The 20,860-nt window shown below is 43.7% G+C and overlaps 1 protein-coding gene across 1 annotated transcript; it reads left to right on the top strand.

Moving 5' to 3' along the window:
- The first annotated feature begins 519 nt into the window (after positions 1–519).
- On the top strand, positions 520–13,528 carry FERD3L (Fer3 like bHLH transcription factor). Its single transcript, XM_078377848.1, has one exon. It carries the CDS (start codon positions 804–806, stop codon positions 1,293–1,295), a length of 492 nt encoding a protein of 163 aa, XP_078233974.1. The 5' UTR covers positions 520–803; the 3' UTR covers positions 1,296–13,528.
- Positions 13,529–20,860: the final 7,332 nt, after the last annotated feature.

Genomic DNA, 20,860 nt, shown 5'->3' with positions numbered 1-20,860 from the left:
TGCACACGTTGGGCAAAAGAAGGGTGGAGGGGAGGTGTGTGTGCCTGCGTGTGTGCGCGCGCGAATGCTTTCGGCGAGATGATGAGTCCAAGGGTTACGGCGGGGAGAGGAACGGCGCCGCTTTTTTTCTCGCCCAGCGGGGCCGCGCCACGCCACCCGGCCCCGCCACTGCTTACTTAGGCTAATGGAGATCCTGCCATTCAGGTCCCCATTGCGCTGGGAAACGGGACAAGCATTTCTCCCTTTCTCTCTCCCCCCCCCCAACTCCGCCCCGTGACCCCTTGGCACGCAGGTTCCTCTCTTCAGGAGCCATCATTAAACGCATCCCTCGGCTGGTCTGACATCAATGGGAAAAGCTGCTGGCCCGGGCCCTCCCTAAGTCCCTCTGGCCAGGCTGGGGATGGGGTTGGCGGGGAGAAGCCTCTCGGCGGCGGCTGGAAGAGAGGAGAAAAGCCTGGCCCCGCAGGTGGCAGGGAGAGGGGTCCCTGCCAAGAAGGAACTGGCCCTGGGCAACGGGGAGACCTCCGCTCCCTTTGGCACCAGCCCTGCGGCCCGCCCGGATGAGCCCAGGCCTCCGCTTGTCGCTTCGCATCAGCCTCCTCTCATCCTCTTCCAAAGCCAATCATCCGGTTATCTCTCGGGGTTATAAAGATTAAGGCCGGTCCCCGCCGTCTTCTTTCCGCCGCCCCTGCCACCCATCGCGCCCTTCAAGGCTAAGATGTGTCCAGCGAAGGAGCCCCTCGCCTTGGCTTGAGACACACCTTCGCCTGGCCCTCAATGAGCAGCCCCGCCAAGGCCGGCCGATGGCCCACCACCACCACCACCACCAGGAAGGACGCTTGGGCGCCCCCTCCATGCTGGATCTCCTGGCCGATCTCACGCAGGAGAGCCAGTCCCTGGGAGAGGAAATGCCGCCCCGCTTGGATCTCTACGCTTTCCCCATCCCCGGAGGTTCCTTGGCCCCGCACGCTTTCTCGGCCGCTGGAAGAGCCCTCGAGGTAGGAGAAGGAGAAGACCACGAGGCGGAGGGAGAGGAGGAAGAGGGGCGAGCGAAGAAGGCCGCCTTCTTGGGCCGACCCAAGAGGAAACGGGTCATCACCCACCGGCAACGCCAGGCGGCCAACGTCCGCGAGAGGAAACGCATGTTCAACCTCAACGAAGCCTTTGACCAGCTGAGGAAGAAGGTGCCCACCTTCGCCTACGAGAAGCGCCTCTCGCGGATCGAGACCCTCCGCCTGGCCATCGTCTACATCGCCTTCATGACCGAGTTGCTCGAAGGCTGCAAGACCAGCTAGAAGGGTACCGAGGGCTTCAGGGAGAAGGCGGCTGGGCCACCCAGGCGTGCGAGAGGGGCCAGCTAGGCCGGGAAGAAAGCCGCGCGGACAGGGAAATGTTCCTTTTGGTGGGAGGCTCCGACGCCCAGGATTGGCGGGGAGAGGCTGGCCGTTGATGGGCTCCAAAAGGACCTTTCCCACATTTTGGGCCAGCAGGACGCCCAGCTGGACGGAGACCAACTTGGCCTGGGTAGACCCTCCACTTTGAATGTTGCCAGCGAGGGGTGGAGAGGAAGACACTCTGGACTCTATTTAAGCGAAAAATCTTCAGTGGCGCCGTCGGGAGAAAGAGGAGGCGAGCAGATGACGTGTCAGCGACCACGACCAACAAGTGAGGACTGCGGTTTGGACATATCTTCCCACCCACCCTGCGAGCTGAGTCCCGAGGAACGGAGGGGGGGGAGAGTTAGGGCACAAGAGAGGGGCCAGCCTAAGGCAACGGTGGGCACATTGCAGCATGGAGGTGGGTTTGAGAAAACGGGGGTCACCAGATGTTGAACCACCACCATGCCTCATTAAATCAAAGCAAAAGACAAGATGGGAGGGAGGGTTACAATCGGGCTGTTCTTGGAACGTCTTCCCAATTGTAGCGCTCTGTTCGGAGATAAGTTCTATAGAGTTTTCTGAGACTTTTTGTTAGGGACAGGACTGCACTTTTAGAGGCTTTGATGAAAATAATCCAATTAGGAGCAAAATGCTACTGAATGCACTTTTTGGATGGACTAGGAGAGAACTGACAGCTGTCTGATTATCTGGACCAAATTACTGGTAACTTTACCTGCCTCTGCATCCCTCTCTTTTTCTCACTTTCTCTCCTCCCTGCCCACAGAGTGTCTCCAAGGAATTGAAATTTGGGTGAGTTTGCATTTTCAGATGATGTGAAGGCTGAAAATATGAGCCTGTGCACTTACATTCTGCCCAGCCCATACAAGTTGTGTGGTTTTAAGTCTTGGGTTAAAGTGTTTGAAGAAGTCTATTGATGTCCCTATGCCCCCCAGTCTTTAGTCTTGAGTGCATATGCCATTCACACAACCTATTGCTTGTTACCTTTTTCCAATGTAGACATTGACTTGTGTCAGTTTGACTCTTGACATGTTTCCAAGTACTTTGCTTGACCTGCATTGAATGCAGCTTGACGGTGAAACCAATTTCAGAATGAGCAAATAATAGGACAGGGAGAGGTAAGAAATATAACCAGGAGCATATTTCTTCCCTCTCCCTGTGCTATTATTTGCCCATTCTGAAACTCGTTTAGTTCTATTAAATTTTGGGGCAGGGGAAGCAAGATCACCCAAAACTCAGGAGCAAATGCCCCATGAAGATAAGTTACTATATTTTTGGAAGTTTTGCCTAGTGATGAGGGATAAAAAATAAGGGAGAACACAATTGAGGTATATAAAATTATTTAGGGAATGGAGGAAGTGGACGGGATTCCCTGCCCCCAGCGCTTCTATGAGACGAGAACTGAGAGTTCGCTGAAGTTGAGCAGTGGGAGATTCAGGATAGAGAGGAACAGATGGAAGATACCAGTCATGATAGCTATGTGCTACCTTCAGTATTTGGGGCAGGGAGTATCTCAGTACCAGCTGCTGGGGGACACAAGTGGGAGGGTGCTATGGCACTCATTTCCTGTTTGTGAGCATCTCTACAGACATCTGGAGGCCTCTGTGTAAAAACATGATGCTGACCTCAGTCAGTCTCTTGTCTCATGCAACATGGCTTGCTTTATACTCTTGTGAAGGGCATTTATGATATGAGTTAGATCTATTGTTTATATCTAAGCTAAAGTCTGGAATTATTTCAGAAAAAAAAACATCCTTCCAACCGTATATATGTGTAAGAACAGAATCCAGTTCTAATAGTCATTTGTTTCATTTGATACTTTTGGTCAAAATCAGCAAGATGAATGTTTATTTTTGCTCCTCCGTTTACGTTTAGATTCTAGTTTTCATCACTCATGTTCCCTTTATAAACCATCTCCCGTTTTTCATCATCCATCTTAATACATCTGCTCTCAAGGTTATTTGGATGTCTTTTCCCATAGAGACTGACCTGGAGCACCAAGCTCATGACAAAACTGGGGAATTTCACATACCAGAGCAGTTGCTACAGAAGAGGAAAAAGAACTAACAACACAGCATAAGTCCAACAATCAATCCTTGTCCACCCAATGATGGGATTATGTTTCATTCTGTCACTGTGGAAATCACTAAGGTACTAGCTACAGACATGTTCGTTATGTGTATTCAGAGGTCCACTGTTCTTCTGGTTTCATAAAATGATAGTTGTGCACCATGTGCCCATTCACCTAGCAAGCTTTGTAATGTTTCCAATACTGGGTAAAATTGGGCTGCTAGAAGAAAACACCCCATCTGAAGCAAAGTTATCTGTTATGTAAGCAAGCTCCTGTCATTGCTGATGATTGCTGTTTACCTTAATTGTAAAACACTGGAAATATTCACTTTTGTGATTAAAAATATGTTCATGCTTCTCCATCAATATGTGATTCTTCCAGTGTCAAATTACACTTTTCCCTTGAATTGTACAGGTCTGACCAACATGGTTTTGGTTATACACAGATTCTGTTTTCAATAAATAAATAAATATTCCAATGAATATTCCAATAAATGAACAAATATTTAATAAGTTAATATTCAATAAATACTGTGACTTTGGCTACCCGATGAGTTCAAAACTGAAGGTGTCAAAGTGGCCCAAACGCAACATCTCTAATTCAGCGTTTAGAACAGAGGATCTTTAAAGCTCATTACAGACTGTACAGTGTGGAATGGATTGTCAATATTATGTAAGAAAACTCCAACAGAGACAAGAGTTCCCCCCCTCTCTCTGTGTGTGTGTGTGTGTGTGTGTACACATGCACGGACACACATTAATCAACTGTTTGTGCTTTGTAGTTACTTTTGGGGACATAAGAGTGATATACAGATTTTGAAGAAGAGTAACTTACTATACATACATACATACATACATACATACATACATACATACATACATACATACATACATACATACATACATACATACATACATACATACATACATACATACATACATACATACATACATACATACATTGGTTGGCCATGTAGCAGCTGAGCCTCTGGGTAAGATCTTTCTCCCATCTTAAGACTGATCGGTTCATCTTCTACGCTATGGGCTGTTTCAGATATGCATGAAACATCTAGGATTTGCTGAATACTCCCAAAGTAGCACCGAGCTAGAAATCAAATGCATGTATGAGTTGCTTATTCTATTGCCCGAGGGAGGGGGTGAGTAAGGAGGAGCTGTTCTGTTTCATGGGAGGAAAAACATTTTCATGCAACTGGATGGAGCCTACTGAGTTCATGAAGACTTCCTCCAAACTACATGTGCATAGGACAACAGCCTGCTCTGCCTTTGAAAAGGCTCTCTTTGGGGTGTGAAATTCTTCGTAGAGTTCAGAGTAACATGAACACTATTTATTCATCTATATCATTTCTGTAGCACCCAACAAATGAAACTCTGAGCAGAGAACAGATTGCAAACAAAATAACATAGAGTATCTTTATAAAACAAAAGTTTTTTTGTCAGAAGGATTAAACAATGTAGATTAGGATTTTCATGATATTTTCTATTTTGTTTCTATATTTTTACCCATTGTTTCACTTCTCTGTCTTTATAAGGAAACCATATCCCAGACCAGATGAAATCAGTTGTAGATAAACTGTAAGAACAGTTTGTCTAATAATAGAACAACATCAAGAACAGATTAATAATGCAGCTATTATTTTATATAATAATCCATCATATTAATAAGGATTTTCTCTAGAGTAGGCATCCAAACCCATATAGGATACTGCCATTTAGAGGAAGGTATGGGAAGGATGCTACTGAATCGTTCAGTGAGTTACATACAGGGGTTAGGAGTTAAATTCTCCACTGTACCTTCTGTAGATCCAGCCAGTGGAATCTTGGGCTGACCACACAGTCCCAGAAATTCTCCTCCCTAAAGAAGAGAATCTCAGTAATCTTAGTAATGCACAGCTGGAAGGGACTCTATAGATCATCAAGTCCAGCTGCTGTCAAAGTGACACAGTGGAGAATTGAGCACCTAGGCAGTGACTCTGCAGCCAGATGCTAAACCACTGAGCTATCCAGCATAGTAAACTACTTCTGTGTACTAGAGATGGGCATGAACTGGTTTGTCCCAGTTCATCCCAGTTTGTAAAGGCAGCAGGACAAGTGCTGCTGATCCCCTCCCCTCCTCAGCCAATTCAACCAACTCACCAGGCCCAGTTTGCCTGCTTTTTCCATCTCCTCAGCTAATCTCCCAGTCACGAGCAAGAGCATAGACTTCTTCATCCTGGCCCTTTGCCTGAGTGGGTGATCAGTCAAGAGGGTGGAGCCGAAAAGCCTGAGCTGTTGTGAGGACTGGAAAATCAGCTGAAGATCACAGAAGCTGGGCTTGGTGAGTGACTGACTGAACCAGAAGAGGCGGAATTGAGGAGCAGCAGCTCCTGTGTGGCCACCTTTATGAACTGGAATGAACTGAGATGAACCAGTTTGGGGCACAAACTGGTTCATCTTAGAATGAATACTTAGGATGCCATGGAAAAGGTCATCATAAGTCAGACATGACTTGACAGCATGCTGTCATTGTTATGGGGGGGGAGGGAGACATTCCTAGCCCTGTATCCTTTATCCCCAGTTTTATTGTTCTTCTATAGGAAAAGGGCTACAAGTCTAAAGACGGAGAGTTCCACTGGCCATGGTGGCTCTCTGAATGAGTCAGAATCTTGATCTTCCCAGGCCATAACTCATGCAGAGCACTCCCACAGGTAGCAGAGGCTCTCCCTGTCCAGATTCCAGGTATAGATGAGGTGACAGAAATCATGATGAAAGCATAGAGTTTGAATACTGCTCTCTGCATTTGAGTAATTAGGTACTCACTTTCACTTTTGAGTAATTACTCACAACCATATATGGATTTATTGGAATAAAGGTAGATAATACAGGTTGCTAAAAATAATCTCTTAAGCTTGCCTAGGAAATCAAACTTCATCTTTTTACCTATTGAAAACCAAGCTTTTTAGATGAACACTGTGCCTTGTACTTAGAAAAGCACCAGCAGTGCATGACCTATTTGATTTGTTCACTGCTTAGGCCCAAAAATGAGTAGAGTCATCTGTAAGAAGTTGAAGAAGGAAGGCCTTCTGTGGGGAAGGGAAGAAATGATGGGAAGTTGTTTTTTTGTTTCTTAAAATCCCTTTTGTATGGAATTAATTTTATTCTGCATTTGAGCTGGTGTTGAATTTCCATAAAATCTTATCAGAACTCTGGAAACGTTGCCAAATGATCATTAAGCTGATATTTTAGCTCCTCTTAAGATGTTATCTCTCCATACGCAGAACACAACTGCTAATCATGGGCGGATGTGGAATTAACCATTAGCCAGGCAATGTTTCCTTTGCCTCTTACAGTCCTATAGGGGGAAGAAAAAGGGAAACTTTCTTGGGGCAGATACAACTGGCCGTTCAATGTCTAACGCCTTATAGCAGCACTAAGCCATTAGAACAAAGCATGTCCTCTGTTTTTCCAGACAGCAGCAAGGCAACAAGCAAGCCTTGCAGGCGTCGCCAATCAGTTGCACACAGTTGTATGTTTGACCCTCTCTAATCACAATGGAATGTTCTCTCAGCTCCCATCTCTTCATCAGTGAGAATCCATGAGAGACCAAGACCAGGCCACACAGCTGCTACATGAATAGCCCAGATCAATGTCTCCGTACCTCTAAGGGCCCATGAATTTGCAACTATAGTCTTAGCTAAATTATTAGAACAAATGAAAGGATCATCTAGAGCAGTGGTTCCAAACCCTGGGTAGCCCAGAAACCCCAGCCAGCACAGCTGGTGGTGAAGGCATTTGCAGTCCAAGAACACCTGGGTTACTCAACGTTAGGAACCACTGGTCTAGAGCAGTGGTCCCCAACCTTGGGCCTCCAGATGTTCCTGGACTACAACTCCCAGAAGCCTTCACCACCACCTCTGCTGGCCAGGATTTCTGGGAGTTATAGTCCAAGAACATCTGGAGGCCCAAGGTTGGGGACCACTGGTCTAGAGCATTAATGGGGTGAATCTGGTCTTCCAGGTGTTGTTGGACTATAAATCCCACTACTTTAGTCGGAATGGTCAAGAGTGATGAATGATGGGGAATATAGTCCAATGAGCTCTAGCAGCATACAAAGCCTGTCTAGTGAGTGCAACTTGCAGGCTCTTTGAGTTGCTCATAGCAAAGTCCAACAGGCTGCCATGAGATGTTTTAACGATTATTGGCTTCAGCTCTGCTCTCAGATACAGATAGTAGTGAACACAGGTAACATCAAGGGAATGTATGATGGTATCAAACAGGCTTTAGGTCCAATATGGAGAAATCTGCTACAGGCATGATCATCCAGGACCGAGCACAGCAGATGGAACACTGGGTGCAGCACTACTCTGAGCTATATTCCAGAGAGAATGTAGTAACTGAAGAGGCATTAAATAACACCAAGTGCCTGCCTGTCTTGGAAAAGTTGGACAGCGAACCAACTTTAGCATAAATAAAAGTGACCTTGGATTCTCTCACCTCCAGCAAGGAACCTGGGAAGGATAACATCCCTGATGAAGTGGTTAAGTGCTGAAAAGAGATCATCACCACTGATTTGTATGAACTCTTGTCTTTGCTGGAGGGAAGGTGGAGTACCACAGGACATGAAGGATGCAAACATTGTCACATTGTATAAGAACAAAGGAGACAGGGGCGACTGCAATAACTACCATGGCATCTCTCTTCTCAGTATTGTAGGGAAGTTGCTTGCCCGTGTTGTGCTGAAAAGACTCCAGGTGCTTGCAGACAGAGTTTATCCAGAATCACAGTGTGTATTTCGAGCTAATAGATCCACCACTGAGATGATATTTTCCCTCAGACAGTTGCAGGAGAAATGTAGGGAACAACAACAGCCACTCTTTGTGGCCTTCATAGATCTTACAAAGTCCAGCTGAAATGCATACAGGATTTCCTCTTCACTGATGATGCAGCTGTTGTTGCCCATTCTGCTGAAGACCTCCAACAACTCATGAGTTGTTTTAGCAAGGCCTGCCAAGACTTTGGATTAACAATCAACCTGAAGAAAACACAAGTCATGGGCCAGGGCATGGACTCACCTCCCTCTATTACCATCTCCACACAACAATTGGAGCTTGTTCATGACTTTGTGTAACTTGGCTGAACTATCTCCAACACTCTCTTCCTAGTGTCAAGCTGGATAAATGCATTGGCAAAGCAGCTACCATGTTCTCTAGACTCATAGAGAGAGTATGGCTTAATAAGAAGCTGACGGCAAATATCAAGATCCAGGTCTATAGAGCCTGTGTCCTGAGTACACTCCCATACTGCAGTGAGTCCTGGACCCTCTGTGCACGGCAGGAGAGGAAGCAGAACACATTCTATATGTGTCATCTTCGACACATTTTTGGTATCACTTGGCAGGATAAAGTTCCAAATACAGTAGTCCTAGAACGAGCTGGAATTTTTAGCATGTATACGTTACTGAAACTGCGATGTCTATGTTGGCTTGGGCATGTCATGAGAATGGCTGACGGTTGAATTCCAAAAGATCTCCTGTATGGAGAATTAGTGCAGGGAAAGTGCCCCAGAGGGAGACCACAGGTGCGATACAAGGATCTGAAGGCCTTAGGAATGGATCTCAACAGATGGGAAACTTTGACATCTGAGTGTTCAGCCAGGAGGCAGGCAGTGCAGCATGGCCTCTCCCAATTTGAAGAGAAACTTGTTCAGCAGGCTGAGGCGAAGAGTTAGTCCCAAAACCAGCAAAACCAGGGAGCTGGACAGGGGACAGATTGTATTTGTCTTCAGTGTGGAAGAGATTGTCACTCTTATATTGGCCTTCTCAGCCACACTAGACGCTGTTCCAAGACTTCTGTTCAGAGCACGTTACCATAGTCTCTTGAGACTGAAGGATGCCTAATCTAATGACATCAATAGGGCCATCCATCCTGACCTGGATGAATTATAAAGGGCTGGCTATAGATTCATTCTCTACAGAAAATGAAGAGCTTGATATGTTTGAAGAGTGCAAAGATCTTTTTTCAAGAAGGCTGAAACATTTTGTCACAAATAGATCCCCTGCAAGAAATTCATACACTGAGCTGCTATTCTTTAGAACAGTGGGAAACATATGATCCAATCATCTTACATGCTCACCCATTTTTTTGTAGCCAAAGAAGCATAGAATCATGTGGTCGGAAGAGGCCTATAAGACCATCAAGTCCAACCCCATGCTCAGTGCAGAATTACAGATCAAAGGATACAAACCATCAGTCCCTCCCAGACCTCCCACCGCCTCCCCAACCTGTAGCTGAAAAACAGTTTGGCTGAAAAAGGAGAATTACCACTTCAGAAAGCCCCCAGGATTGCCAATTCTCCTGTAAAGCAAGCCTCCCAGAGTCCTGTGTGTGGGGTAGGGTGTAATTCCTGGGTCCCTTTTTTTTTTTTCAAAAACTAGGGATGAACTTCCTTTCACTTCCCCTTTTTCTTTTCAAAATCCCATTTTGGGTAGGTGTGAAGCCTGCAGTGCCTCCCCTGGTTCTCTTTCCTGTTAACCCCCTCACACTATGTATAGTAGCAAAAACTAACATTAGATCGCATGTCAGAAAACCTCTGGGCTTGTTTAACCACGAAAGGAGATGTAGACCGAAATGTATGAGCAGTTGCTTGTAGAAGGAACCCCTTATTCCTTCTAGCAATTCTGTTTTTCATCTAATAACATGTATCCTAACAAATTGAGTTTAGACTATTTATTAAATACTTAGGAAAGCCTCGCCTGGCTGGCAGCATGGAAAGCGGCGATAGTAAGTTCCACACAAATGCATACTTGGAGTTAGGACACCAGACTCAATCCAGCTGCCCTTTGACACCATTATCAGCATCTTCCATTACCTCAGTAGCCACAGACTCTCTTTTTTTCTGAGGACTGTTAACGCTGTTAAAAATATAGGGTTCAGTTTTTACCTGCAGGTCGTGGCCCTTCCAGCCAAGATTAAAAACTTCTTAAATTATCTACAGATTCACAGGGGGGTTATCAGTCTACCCAGAGTATGGCCATTGCTTCTCTGATGAGGAGACAACTTCAATAAAGCAAAGCTGGTAGTCTGGGGGCCAGGCAGTATCTTGGCAGCAGGGACAGCCAGTCTGCATATTCAGACTAGACTGAGACATACATGGTACTGTCTGTGGCTTTATAGAGTTCAAAGCAAACCCATCATTCTCGCATCTCATCTGATTCCTGCCATAACCACTCACTGCTCATCTGTGACTATGGCACTAAAGTTCTCTGGAGATGCATAAGAGGCCAGCTCTCTTGTCTCTGTGAAAGTGCAAGTGTTTGAGACATCTGGCATATTACATAATCCTAGGAAGAAAGAGGAACCTAGCCTGAGAAATGCCACCCCCAGTTCCATTCAGGTTTTGGAGCTCATATTAAAAGCCGCCTAGAGTGGTCCGGTGGTCCAGATAGGTGGGGTATAAATCAATCAATCAATCAATCAATCAATCAATCAATCAATCAATCAATCAATCAATCAATCAATCAATCAATCAATCAATCAATCAAACAAACAAACAAACAAACAAACAAACAAACAAATAAATAAATAAATAAATAAATAAATAAATAAATAAATAAATAAATAAATAAATAAATTTTGAATCTTCATCATTGGCTTTGCTGCCCAGGCTGATGAGAACTGGAGTCCAGCATCACAGAGATCAAAGCTTGAATACAATAACACACTCAAGCCATCCAGAACTACATTAGGATGCTGTAATTGTAACTCAAATACAGATACTGTAGTGTCAGCACTAATCAATTCCCGCTTGTCACTAGCAAATCCTCAATTCCTTAATCTGAGGACCTAAGAGTGGCAGTGAGGGGCTCTCTCATGTTCTAATCTATCAGTTGTTTGTCTCATCTGCTTCTGATGTATCACTGTATCCTTTCTTCTTAAAGGCAAATTTCCAAGCTCTCATCTGAAGGGCTGCAAATTGGCTGCCTTGACTTACACTAGGGCCAGTGTCCTCTGCGGTGTTACTGCACAGAAAATGAAAGGTAGTCAAGGAACACAACCATCCTCTCACCAGATAGCCAGAGCTGCTTCTTTAACTTCCATAGCAAAGACAGTAAAACCCAAGGGTATACTGACCTGTGGACAGGAAACTTTACTTTTTTCTCTCTTGCACCTAAGGACAAGGAACAGTAAACTTTCTCCCGTTGTCTACAGGATGGTAAGATGCGTTCTGCTGATATTTGTGAGTGTTCTTGCATTAGTGAGAATCGTTTTTGAGTGAAATTGCAGTTAAATTATAATAGTTGCCACCTTCTTACACAAACTTCAAAAGTTACCAGCTGGGTGTAATAGTTTGCATGATTCTGAGCTGTCACAAATGAAAAAAAAAGCACTAATTTTGTGCAGAGACATTTTGCACAAATCGCAGCTACTTCAATAAGAGAAAGGTGCTCCTTACTTCATAACTCATGCCACTGGCATAAGAAATCCTGCAGGAGTTATCTTACCTTCAGCAGGTCATTTCAACCTGTCAAGATGTTTTTGTTTTTGTTAAAGCAACATGCCAACCTTTCTCAGAATACAGAGAAAAGAGGGGAAGCAATAACAGTATTAGATAATACTCAAGAAGTGGGATGAGGGATGGAGATGCAATGGTACCAGAAATGCTCCAGAGATCTAGATGAGGGACAAACAACTGATAGGTTAAGAACACCTCACTGCCACCTTCAGATCCTCAGATTAGGTAACTGAGTATTCGCTAATGATAGGTAAGGAATTTATTAAACTCTGCTGACTGTAAACTTTATTTCCATATATAATATGTTAGTGATTATTACACCTAGCTCTTCTTCCCACATGCAGAACCAATAGATAAGGTGCCCCACTGCAGAGTGTCAAGGGGGCAGAATGTATGCATGTCACATCATTGAGAGCTAATTCGTGTGTACACATGAATGAGAAGCATGATTTTGGAGAGTGTGCACCAGTGCAGACTAGGATCCCCAGGTAAGGCGAAGTCACAAGTTAATCATGAAAGGAATGAAGGTGGTCTCAATTTACATTTCTCAAATTTCTCTAGGTAGTTTCCCTCCCCCCTGTTCACAAAACCCAGGCAAATCTCTGTGTGTGGTCCTTAACCATATTGGGAGGAGGAATTGGCATCAGTCCAGGGCTGGTTTCCAATCAGCTAGGCTGGCTGGAAGGTATTCCATTTGCCCATAAGGGCATACGTGCATAGTGGGAAAACAAGCTTCTGTTCCTTTTCACCCACACCAACCTTAGACTATTTCTTATTTCAAGGGGGAAACTATATTTGCCTTGCCCCTCCCTTCTACATGTCCCCCACTTCTATTTATCCATTCCCCCAATTATCCAACTGTGGTGGGAACATCTTACCTATATGATCTCTTAAGGCAGGTGAAGTCCATTTTTATTAGGATTTGTGCATGAATTTCAGCCTGTGTAGTCCAAAACAGAAAGTTCAGATCCCTTATTTAACTATCAATTCACGGGTCACTTTTGCCCAACTGTTATCCTTTTGTGACATTCCCACAACCTTGATTCTGAGAAAAGCTGGCTAGATTCCATGCACTTCTTGAACACCCACTTTGAACTTATTGTGCCATAGGGGATCATTACTTGGAAAGGTTATGGGAATTTCAACTTTTTCTCTCCACTCTTACCTCATTACCCTTAATTATTCTGAATACACACATTCTTTTCTTATCCTGAAAGCTAAGCAGGACCAGGCCTCATCAGTACTTGGGCAGGAACCCAAGAAGAAACATCATGGCTTCTGAGGTAGGGAATAAGGGCAGTCCTTCCAGAAACTCCAGTAAGTGTTCCCAGCCACCATTATCAATGCAGGGCTAGATGGCTACTGCTCTGACCAGAGCAGTAACCAGCCATTTTGGCACCAAGGATCAAGCAGCACAAATTCTCACCCATTCCACTATGAGGCCTGGGCATGAGCCCTCAACGATAAAGTCTATTTTCCATTTTTTATTTTCCTTTCTTCTTTTCCTAACCCTCATCTAAGACTCGCCTCTAGATTTTGACAATCTCTAAATTTTGGTAGAACAAAGTCCACATTACTCCACCCCAGTTACCCCTCTGGGTCTGACCCATATATACAATCGCTTTCTGCTTTGGAAGAAGTCTATAAAGCCATTGAGTCCAGGAATACAAATCAAAGGATATCTGCCAGGTGGTTGTCTAAATTTCTCTTGAATGTCTCCAGTGCTGGAACACTCACCATCTTCATTGTTGTACTGCTCTAACAGTTAGGAAGTTTTTTTTTCTGATATTCCATCGAAATCTGGCTTCCTGTCACTTGAGCCCATTGTTGTGCATCTTGCATTCGAACATGATTGAGAACAGATCATACTACTCTTCTGTATGACAGCCTTTCAAGTATTCAAGACTATCGTATTTCCCCTAAGTGTTCCTTTCTCAAGCCTATACATGCCAAGTTCTTTCAGTCTTCAGAGCTTGCTTTCCAGTCCCCTGATCATCCTTGTTGCCCTCCTATGAACTTGTTCCAATTTGTTTCAATTCCTCACTGTGCCTCACAGGGGCTATGCAGTTCAAAAATGATTAGGATTATGACAGCTATGCAGTTCTAAAATGATTAAGATTATGAAAGAAACGAGGGTCCAACCTAACATCCAAGAAATCTCTAAGCTTGGAACAGCCACTGGGATGAACCCATTCTGCATCCTCAGCCAAGTGTGCCCACAAGACTAGCAGAACTAGGGAAGGCCCTCCATTAACATCTTTAAACCAGATGAGGCTCATGTGGAAAATCCTTCAGATAGTCATTTACCCAAGTACAGTAGTGAAATTTTCATTTTCAGGGGGAAAGTGCCACACACAACATAGGCTGAATCTCTTTTCTCTAAACTGCCTTTCTAATGAGCAGGGGCATCTCTGTCTTGTCTTAATTTGTTCACCTTTGTCTAGTACACTACTGCCATCAGATCCTCATTTAGAACCAAAGCACTTTCACTGGAATTAAACGGACAGCAATGACATTAGGATTTCTGCTAAACCTTCTACTTATTTGTAGAAGTTTTTAAAGCACTTTAAAAATAATCCACACAATAATAATCTTCCCACAACTGTACATGGCAAAGTAGCTCAGAGTACCTGAGCATTAGAACCTCCATGACAAATATGGATGCTGCAACACAATAACTATATGCTCTTAATTGATTTGAAATAATGCTGTCAGCTCTCAAACAAAACTATCAATGTGAAAAATGCAGAGAACAGCTAAGTGCATTGTCAATCACCAAGCTGCATCTTAAATAATTCCACAGAGGTCTGAAGAGTCAGCCTTGATTTTCTCTGCAGAGGAAAGAGTAAAATGGTCCTTGGCACACATTCCTACCAAAACATTGCCTAGGAAAAAAATGGTAAGCAGTAACAGTTCATTTGGCTGATAGTGTTGCTATCCTCTTCCTGGACACTTTTCTTTAATTAAAAGGGGGTTCTCTAGGAAATTGTGTCCTCTTGTGGCCATTGGTAATACAACAGACTATCTTTTATCTTTTACACCATTTGAAAGCCCACATGGAGCCCTAATGAAAATGCATTAGGGCACAGAAGATAAGGAAGGTCATTTCTCTCCTCAACAAAACCATAATGTCAATTCTTATTCAATGGTCAATATCAGTAGCATTCGCACCTGCATTTAAAATGTCACCCTTAATATTTTATTGATCTATGCCAGGTTTATTATTTTCCATGTGATCATCAATATCATTATGATTTTTTTTCAAATACAGTACTAAAGAGTGCAGTGGAATAAAGAAACCTGCTACCAAATCTGAGGTTTTTGAAAGTTAGAAGTTATAATTCATTGTCGACAAGTTTGAATGCAGTATAAATATACGGGTGTTTGAGTGTGTATTGATCGACAGAGCAGCAGATCAATTGATCACAGACAAATATAAAATAAAATAAAATCAATTGATCATAGACATACATAAATAAATATGTATTTGTGTATATAAAACAAAGAGACGCAGAATCATACACTCACAGAGAATTTTTTTTCTCAGCACATCACACATTTGCTCTGTGCAATCCAAAATCTATCCATAGTTGGAAACATTGCTTGTATAGGATTACATTGACACGAGGCCACATGACACATACACTGTTTATTTTGTTGCTCAGATTTTTTTAAAAAATTGTGTTTATACACTTCTGTCCTCCAATATGTTCAAGGAAATATACATCGCATTCCTCTTCTCCACAACAAACTTGCAAAGTAGGTCGGTAGGAAAGAAAGTCACACAGGAAGGACCGCAAATCCCAGTAATCTAATTGCCCAGTAATCTAATTGCCACAACTGTTGAATTCTGTTTTGATATATACTGTAAGCACCCATAAGTACAAGCCTATATGAATCTAAGCCAGAAATAAGTCCCACTGCTTTCAGAGGGACTGCCATCCTAAACACAAATAAGGTACAATCCTTGCCACCCAAGATGATGTAACTCAGTTCCTCTCTTTCCGCTGATCCCTTTTCGGCTTTTCTGTCAGCTGATCTCAGATCCAGCTTGACAGCAGACATAAGATCAGCCAATTGAAGGCAGTTGTACTGGCTCAAAAGGTTTCTGCCCATTCCAAATCCTACCTCAACTGGCATGTATTTGAATTTGGATTGCACTGCCTCTTAGGAGAAATCCATTTGAATGTACTTGCGAATACCTGTGCATTAGTATGGACTACCAATTTTACAATGGGCCATGAAATACTGTACTAGAATGATCTAGTCCCAGAGATGCCTCTGTATTCCTGAAAATAATAGGGCTCTCCTCGTCCTTCTCCTCTTCCTCCTCTTCCTCCTCTCCCTCTCACTTCCCCCCCCCCTCGCTCTGTGTGTATATGTGTGTGTGTGTCCTTTCTTTCTGAAATAATTGCTGAGGTTTATTTCAGATCTGAAAATTTTGAACTGATTTGCTTGGCAAGAAATGAGTCCATTTCAAAATCTCAAGGGGAATTTTCATCAGTCTAACAACTCATCCATACTAAGAGCTGAGTGAAAATGAAAAGACACCGTTTTGCCATCTGGCGGTGTTCTCGTCCAGTTGCCATCAGTGTAATGCTCTACCTCCACAGTGTCACACATTTCCAAAGGTTTTCTTCCAGATCTTGGCTAGGCCCAGCCGTGAGAGTTAATGAAGAGAAATTCAACCCAGGTCAAGCTGACCAAGGTCAAACTTGCCTCAGTTCAGAGAGACAGCTGGTTATTGCTTCTTTTTTATTGCCATGGCCTACCAAACCCCTTTCCTGAAAAAAAAACTTGACTTAATTTCTTAAAAGCATTTGATGTCTTGGATTTTAAGATTGCTACTCTTCATTTTATGGCTTTGTTGACAAAGATCCAGATAACTATCTAAGGAAGCGTAAGTGATGAGGGGATTCTGTGTTATGCAGGACTCTCTCTCTCTCTTTCTCTCTCTCTCTCTGGACAAGACCCAGACTCATAAACTGTCTTGAGGCCCAAAAGGATCTTAAAGTCTTGCCAATATGGTTTGAGTCCCTCTGTTTAGTATGAACATGGGCCTCTTGTGAATCACCAGTAATCTCCAAGGCTGGTCCTACCATTAGGCAAAGAAAGCCATTTGTCTCAGAGGCCAGTGCTGGGAAGAAACAAGAAGATGCTGGAGAGCTTGCCTCTCTCTACCTAACTGACCTTCAGGTTGTGAAGAATGCTGTCCGAAGAAAAATTCAACTCCCAAACCAATTGGCTTTTCTCTGTGGAATAGCAGGGGACACTTTCTTATTTTCTCCTCAGGCAACAGTATACTTTGAGCTAGCATGTGATTTCCTGCATGGTTATTTGAGAATTGAATTTCCCTCTCCCTAACTGGGAGCACTGTCCATGATTATGTAAGCACACATATAAGAGCACTGTATGTATTACATGCAAAGAAAAAGTGCTGTACGTTTGGTCTAAGAGGCCCACATACAAACCCTTGGTCTGAGAAGAAATCAGTGGCTGATTGAGTCAAGTAGCTATATATTAATCTCACTTGTAACTTTCTGTAAAATAGGGGCAACCCTTAAGCTGAATGATCTATGATAAAGAGCAATTTGGGCTGTCTATTGTCTTCACGCAGATGTACAAAAACAGACTGGATCTAGGGCATTTGCTCCATTTCAGAGCAACTAGTTGTTAGAATAGGGAGCTTCTGTTCACCCCAAGATGGAATAACCCCATAAATGATCCTTCTACCACATTTGGTGTTCATAGGATTTAAAAGAATTTAGGAAAGGAAACATCAAAAGTAATATCTCAGGGGGAGCTACTGGCACCAGAGGAGAAACCAAGTGACAGCAGAACCTACCAGTCATGCCAAGATCCACCTGGACACTCTAGCCACTGAGATACTAATGAGAGCTCAAACCGAGGTCACTACATGGTTTATATAGATTCCTTCACAGTCATTCCACAACTATAGGATGAAGAGAGAGATTTGTATCAGCGTGTCTGTTTTTTGTTTTGTTTTGTTTTCGTTTTCTTTTCTTTTTTTTGCATTCTGGAATATTTCCCTTTCCCTTTATCCTTTCACTCATCTTAATTTGCTAAATTTTAATAATTGCATGCCATCAAAGTCAATTATGACTGATGGCAGCCCTTTCCAGTACTCAGAAGTGGCTTACCATTCCCTTCTACTGGGGGTGCCCTGAGACTATGTGACTTGCCCAAGGCCACACAGGCTGGTTCTTCCCCTAGGAGGCACAGTGGAGAATTGAACTCCCAACCTCTAGCTCTGCAGCCAGATACCTAAACGACTATTATTACATTATTAGGACTGAGTGTGGGTAATCGTGGAAGGCTGATCGTTGTACGGGCTTTGAGTGGATACATCACACATTCAGGGTACTGAATAGTTTCCTCCAGATTATGGCTGTTTGCATCCTTCCCCCCTTGCCCTTAATGGGAGTGTGGGGTTTTTTAATGATCTGGAAATGCATAGGTAATATCATAGACCCAGGTTGGGGGCAGGTCAGAACATTTACTTAAAGAAGATAAGGCAGGCTGACCCTGATCTATATGTCCTTTATGTATATACAGAGCAGGTTAGGAGTTTTCCACACATCTCTAACAACAACCATGCTATTGTTTGTCTGAACAATTTCCACTCATAGCATCATATTGGAACTTGACTTAAATGTGATTTTATTCTTCAGTGTGTACCACATTGTCCCTGGTGTGTAAAACAACTGAGCAAACAAACAATTAGAGATGGGGTATTACTGAATTCCAGTATGTTTATCCTGCACTGGATTCAGACTATCCATGACCAGCCCATATTTGCCATTGCTCAATAAACATGATCTCTCATTTGCATGACCACAAATTGTATAGGCAGTTTAAAAATGAATGCATCTCCTACATTTTTCTCTACCCAGCAACTTGAATTAGGGCTTCTGCCATTTTCATGAGATCACAGCTGGGCACTTTGTCTTTTATTTAATGTTCATGTATACAATAAGTGTCTATTGAAAGGCTGCAAATACCTTTTTATTTTCTTTTTATGGTTGTAATTATTATCCTGGTTGCAACCACAAAAAAAACACTAAAGGGACACCTAAACCAGTAGTAAGTAAGTTTACTTTTGCACCTGAAATTATCCTGTTCGTATTTACACAACTGTGTGTCTCATTGATCTCAGCTGAGCTTATATTTAAGTAAACTTGCTTGTGGCTGCAATCTTAGATTTCAGATCCCACTTGGGGGGAAATATGTTGGATACTTGGATTTCATGAGTTCAATCCCCACAGGCTCAGGTAGACAACTCAAAGCTGACTCGGTCTTCCACCCTTCAGAGGTTGGGTGGACATTTGCTCAGCTTCAGCAGGTATTTATCTATGTATTTATTAGGACATCTATATGTAATTATGGGGACATGGTGGCGCTGTGGGCTAAACCGCAGAAGCCTGTGCTGCAGGCTCAGAAGACCAGCAGTCGTAAGATCGAATCCACGCGGCGGAGTGAGCTCCTGTCGCTTGTCCCAGCTCCCACCAACCTAGCGGTTCGAAAGCATGTAAAAATGCAAGTAGATAAATAGGGACCACCTTGGTGGGAAGGTAACAGTGTTCCGTGTCTAAGTCACACTGGCCATGTGACCACGGAAGATTGTCTTCGGACAAAACGCTGGCTCTATGGCTTGGAAACGGGGATGAGCACTGCCCCCTAGAGTCGAACACGACTGGACAAAAATTGTCAAGGGGAACCTTTACCTTTACCTTTATATGTAATTATATCTCACTTCCTTCTTTCCTTTCTCAAAGATGCATACACTGCTCTCTTGGTCCCCACTTTCTTCTGACAGTAGTCCTGTGAGGAAGATTAGGCTGACTGGCCAAAAGTCATCCAGTTGGCACATGACTCATAAAGAATCACTCTTCCAGGGTCTGTTTTTGTGGCTCAGTAGTAGAGATGGACACAAACCAAGAAGTTCATTAAAAAATCGCTGATTCATTTGTTCAGGTCAATCAGGTGCATCAAAACTGAAAAACCAAAATGAGCTGGACCATTGAACATTTTTAGTGATGTAATGAACTTCCTGGTTCATTTGACCACACACACCCCACCAGCCTGCCCCATGCCCCCCTTTCCACTGCCCCCATTGCCTTTCTACCCTTTGCTGACACCTCCTCCACTTCGTCCTCCACCGTCTCCACCATCTTCAGAGACATCAGCCTAGCTTCCCATCCAAGAGCTGGGCTTGCTGTCTCTGCACATGTGACCACCTATCAGCTGACAGGGATGGGCATGCGCACAGACAACAGCCTGGTCTCCATGAGCCAGGCCTGCTATCTCTCTGTGCGTGCCACGGTCCTAGTTGACAGGGAAATCGGCTAGGACCAACATTCCCCGTAACCTGTGCAACCATGCAGCACTGGATTGGGGCCGCCCAATTGCTTCTGGTTGCAGTTGGAATGACGATGGAGGAGGAGAAGGTGGCAGGACCAGATAGGGAAGCAGCAGTGGCAGTGGAAAGGAGGCAGGTGGGTGGCAAAAGGGCTGGGGGAGTGAGTTAGTTTCCCCCCCCAGCACAAACTTTTTAAAAAATGAACTGGTTTGTGGTGATGAGGGTTTTAAAGCTCAGAAAGCTCGTTGTTTGGAGTAGCCATGAATCATGAACCACCACGATCCACCATTTTTCTTGTTTGTGCACATATCAGTCACAAATAACTTGGAACTGTTTTCATTGGATAGGGACTCAAAACCTGGCCAAGGACTGGGAGGGTCATGATAAATATGGTCACCTAGCAGGTATGTTTTCTTCTGACATCTTCTAATTTAATGAGTTAAATACAGTGGTGCTTTGACTTACGAACATCCCAACCTATGAACATTTAGAGTTACGAACAGCT

This window comes from Pogona vitticeps, chromosome 6 (genome assembly GCF_051106095.1).
Source record: "Pogona vitticeps strain Pit_001003342236 chromosome 6, PviZW2.1, whole genome shotgun sequence".
Lineage (NCBI taxonomy): Eukaryota > Metazoa > Chordata > Lepidosauria > Squamata > Agamidae > Pogona > Pogona vitticeps.
Note: the sequence above shows the minus strand (reverse complement) of the source record. Positions and strands in the feature narration are given on the sequence as shown.